Below are 3,260 nucleotides of genomic sequence, written 5' to 3'. Positions count from 1 at the left end.
GAGGAGCCATAGCCCGCAGTCACTGGGATGAGCAGGAGGAACATTCAAAAGGTCTGCGAGCATACGGTGGGGTCCTCGGCAGTGAGACCCTCCCCTGGCCTCCGTGTCATGGACAGAAGGTGGACGCCCTGTCACAAGCTGGCCACATCAGATGCTCTCTTTCAGGACTTTGGGACTGAGAAAGAGAGAGGTGAGTCAGTCTCCGTGTGCAGTTGGAAAGGTATCAGGTAACCCTGGGCGGGGTCTGAGGATGGCAAGAAAAGCCTGTGTGTGAAGGGAAGGGAAGTGAGAGTGGGGAGCAGGGATGGAGGGATGCTGGGATGGAGGATGGAGGGTACAGGGATACAGGAATGGAGGGATGGAAAAATAGAGGGATGCAGCAATGGAGGGATGAAGAGGTGCAGGGATACTGGGGTGGAGGGATGCAGAGAATGGAGGCATGGAGGGATGCTGCGATGGAGGAATGCAGGGATGAGGGATGGAGGACGTAAGGGTACAGGGATGGGGGATGGAGGGGTGCAGGGATGCAGGGATGGGGGATGGAGGGATGCAGGGATGGAGGGGTACAGCAAAGGAAGGGTGTGGAGATGGAGGAATGGAGGGGTGCAGGGACAGAGGGATGGAGGGGTACAGGGATGGAAAGATGGAGGGGTGCAGGGATGGAGGGATGCAGGGGTACAGGGATGGAGGGGTTCCGGGAGGAGGGGTTCAGGGATGGAGGGGTGCAGGGATGGAGGGATGGAGGAGTGCAGGGATGAAGGGGTGCAGGGATAGAGGGAGGGTCCTCCCTCAGTGCCCCATGGTGTTCCTGGCCTAGCTCCTGCCCTGCTGAGGGAGACACCCTGGGTCCCTGGAGCAAAGGCCCCTCAGGACTTTAGGCCTAGCCAATGACGTGGAAATGCTGTTCTGCTGGCCTCTCAGAGGCGGCTGCTGTGACTCCTAAGGCCACAGACGGGCACAGCCTCAGGCCTGGCCGCCTCCTCTCCCCTGCAGCCCAAGTCCCTGGAGTTAACACCCACAGAGAGCACACAGCGGGGGCTGGCTGATGGACTGTGGTGCAGCCAGGTGGCCGGGCACTATGCAGCCATGAGAACAAGCCAGTGTGACATACTTTGACAGGGAGATGCCCAGGATGGGGACGAGAACAGAGCCGGTGGCAGACCAACCCCGTGGGAAAAACCGAGGTCACCAGCCACACAGCCACCTGCTTCCAAATGTCACACTGGCTGCCTTGAGCACTCACTTCTACCTTACTCAAATGTTCGCTTTTACGGGAAACTTATTTTGTTTTTAAAATACTAATAAACAAAACTTAAAAAGTTTCCTGACTGGGCATGGGGGCTCACGCCTGTCATCCCAGCACTTCGGGAGGCTGAGGTGGGCAGTTCCCTTGAGCCCTGGAGTGCAAGGCCAGCCTGGGTAAGATGGCAAAACCCAGGATCTACAAAATATACAAAATAAAAAATTAGCTGGGCATGTTGGTGCGCACCTGTGGTTCCAGCTACTTGGAGGCTGAGGTGGGAGGATCACTTGAACCTGGGAGGTCGAGGTTGCAGTGAACTATGATTGCGCCACTGCATCCCAGCCTGGGTGACAGAGCGAGACCCTGTCTCAAAAAAAAGTTTCTCAAGAGGGTATGGGGACGCTGTCCAGTCCCCCCAATCGGAAGGGCCCAGTGGGTGGAGTTGGGCTCACCGGCCTCTGGAGAGCCCCTAGCAGGCCAGCCCATCTCAGTTAAGTCAGGGAACTGGGGAGCCCCATCCTGGGTGCTCTGTGCAGAAAAGGGGGTCCCACCCGCAACCCACACTCACCCTGGAAGGCAGAGTCTCTATTCCCATAAAGCCTGGCCCAGCCTGGAGCTGAAGCCCGGGGCAGCCACCTGAGAGGGCTTGGTCCTGTCTGTAGAGCAGGGGTCTGAACAGCCGGATGCCCTGGACCGGGTGCCCCTGCTCTGTGCACTGGACCTGCTCCTATCACTGAACTCCCCCACAAGGCAGGGACACACAAAGAAACTGAGGCTTGATGAGGGACCCCACTGCAGAGTCCCACTGAGGGTAGGCAGGCCCCGACCTGCACGCTGGCTGCTGGGCTCTATGGCCCGGCTGTGTGCCCTGAGTGGTATCCTGGGGACCATGGCACACAGAGTCTACGGAGCCGTACCACGCCTGCCACCTGGGAAGCACCAGGCCGGTGGTTAGTTGCCACCAGGGCTGGCATAGCCCAAGCCTGATGCCTCCCTTGACCGCCAGCCCCACGCAGCACTCAGTCACACAGAGCTCCATGAGATGCCTGCCGCGACAGGCGCCACAAAACCTTTCCTTTACTGCAAACATGTCCCCATCCCGGGAGGCTTGGGAAGAGTGGGAACTAGGGGAACCCAGCGATGGGATTCCACCGAAAACGAACCGTCCTGCTGTCCTGTCGATGGCCCCCCACCCACAGGACGTAGCCACGGGACAGCCACTGAGGCTCTGAGAGAGGGGTGGCAGAGCAGGGAGGCCGGGACACGGAGGGGTCGCCCCAGGGCAGGGGCAGGGCTGGAACTCGTCCCTAGCATCCCTGGGCCCCAGCAGGTGCCCTGTGTTAGAAGCAAGAGGGCTGGTGGGGGTGGGTGGACAAGGGGCAGAATGGTGCTGCCCCCACCAGCATCGCCAGGCACTGGCCCAGGGGCCCCAGGTGCTGGCAGCTGGCGTCTTCCGCTGCCTTTCCCCTGTTCTGGGCGGGGACATTCAGTGCGCTGGGGAGGCCTCGGTGATGGCCCTCTCCACCCGCAGGTACCAGGGCTGGATATGCGTGTGCTGCATCAGGTCATCGAAGGCATCCAACCCCTCCATCACGCGCAGCACGCCATACACGGCCTGGGGCATGAAACAGAAAGGGGTCACCACGGCTGGTTTGACGGGCATCCAGACCTCCTTCACTCCCTGCCAGCTGTGCGCCCAGGTCCCATCCCCTGCCCGCTTGGAGCTCGTGACCTACTCAAGGGCCAACAGCACAGGTGAGGGTTTGAACAAAGCGTGTGGGGTGGCTGCGGGTCTCGCCTGCTTCACACCTGTACCCCCTTTTCTGGGCCACAGATCCCCACCAGCAAGTTTCCTTGGAATAAATGCCCTCCCCGCTTCTCAGGTCCTGAGACTGGGGAGAAGAGACCCCACCACCCAGTTTCAAGACCCAGGTCAGCCAGGGGCTGGACAGTTTTAAAAATGAGCGGCCGGGCACGGTGGCTCAAGCCTGTAATCCCAGCACTTTGGGAGGCCGAG

The 3,260-nt window shown here is 60.3% G+C and overlaps 1 protein-coding gene across 2 annotated transcripts in view; it reads right to left on the bottom strand.

Moving 5' to 3' along the window:
• Positions 1-2,277: 2,277 nt before the first annotated feature.
• The window catches only part of PTGES2 (prostaglandin E synthase 2), a 7,860-nt gene continuing 6,877 nt past the window's right edge, over positions 2,278-3,260 (bottom strand). For both annotated transcript variants that reach the window (XM_023217059.2, XM_023217060.2), the window contains exon 7: positions 2,278-2,858. In XM_023217059.2, coding sequence (XP_023072827.1) covers positions 2,730-2,858 — 129 coding nt within the window. In that variant the 3' untranslated portion in view covers positions 2,278-2,729. The remainder of the gene's footprint in view (positions 2,859-3,260) is intronic.

Source organism: Piliocolobus tephrosceles, chromosome 14, assembly GCF_002776525.5.
Source record: "Piliocolobus tephrosceles isolate RC106 chromosome 14, ASM277652v3, whole genome shotgun sequence".
Taxonomy (NCBI): Eukaryota; Metazoa; Chordata; class Mammalia; order Primates; family Cercopithecidae; genus Piliocolobus; species Piliocolobus tephrosceles.
Note: the sequence above shows the minus strand (reverse complement) of the source record. Positions and strands in the feature narration are given on the sequence as shown.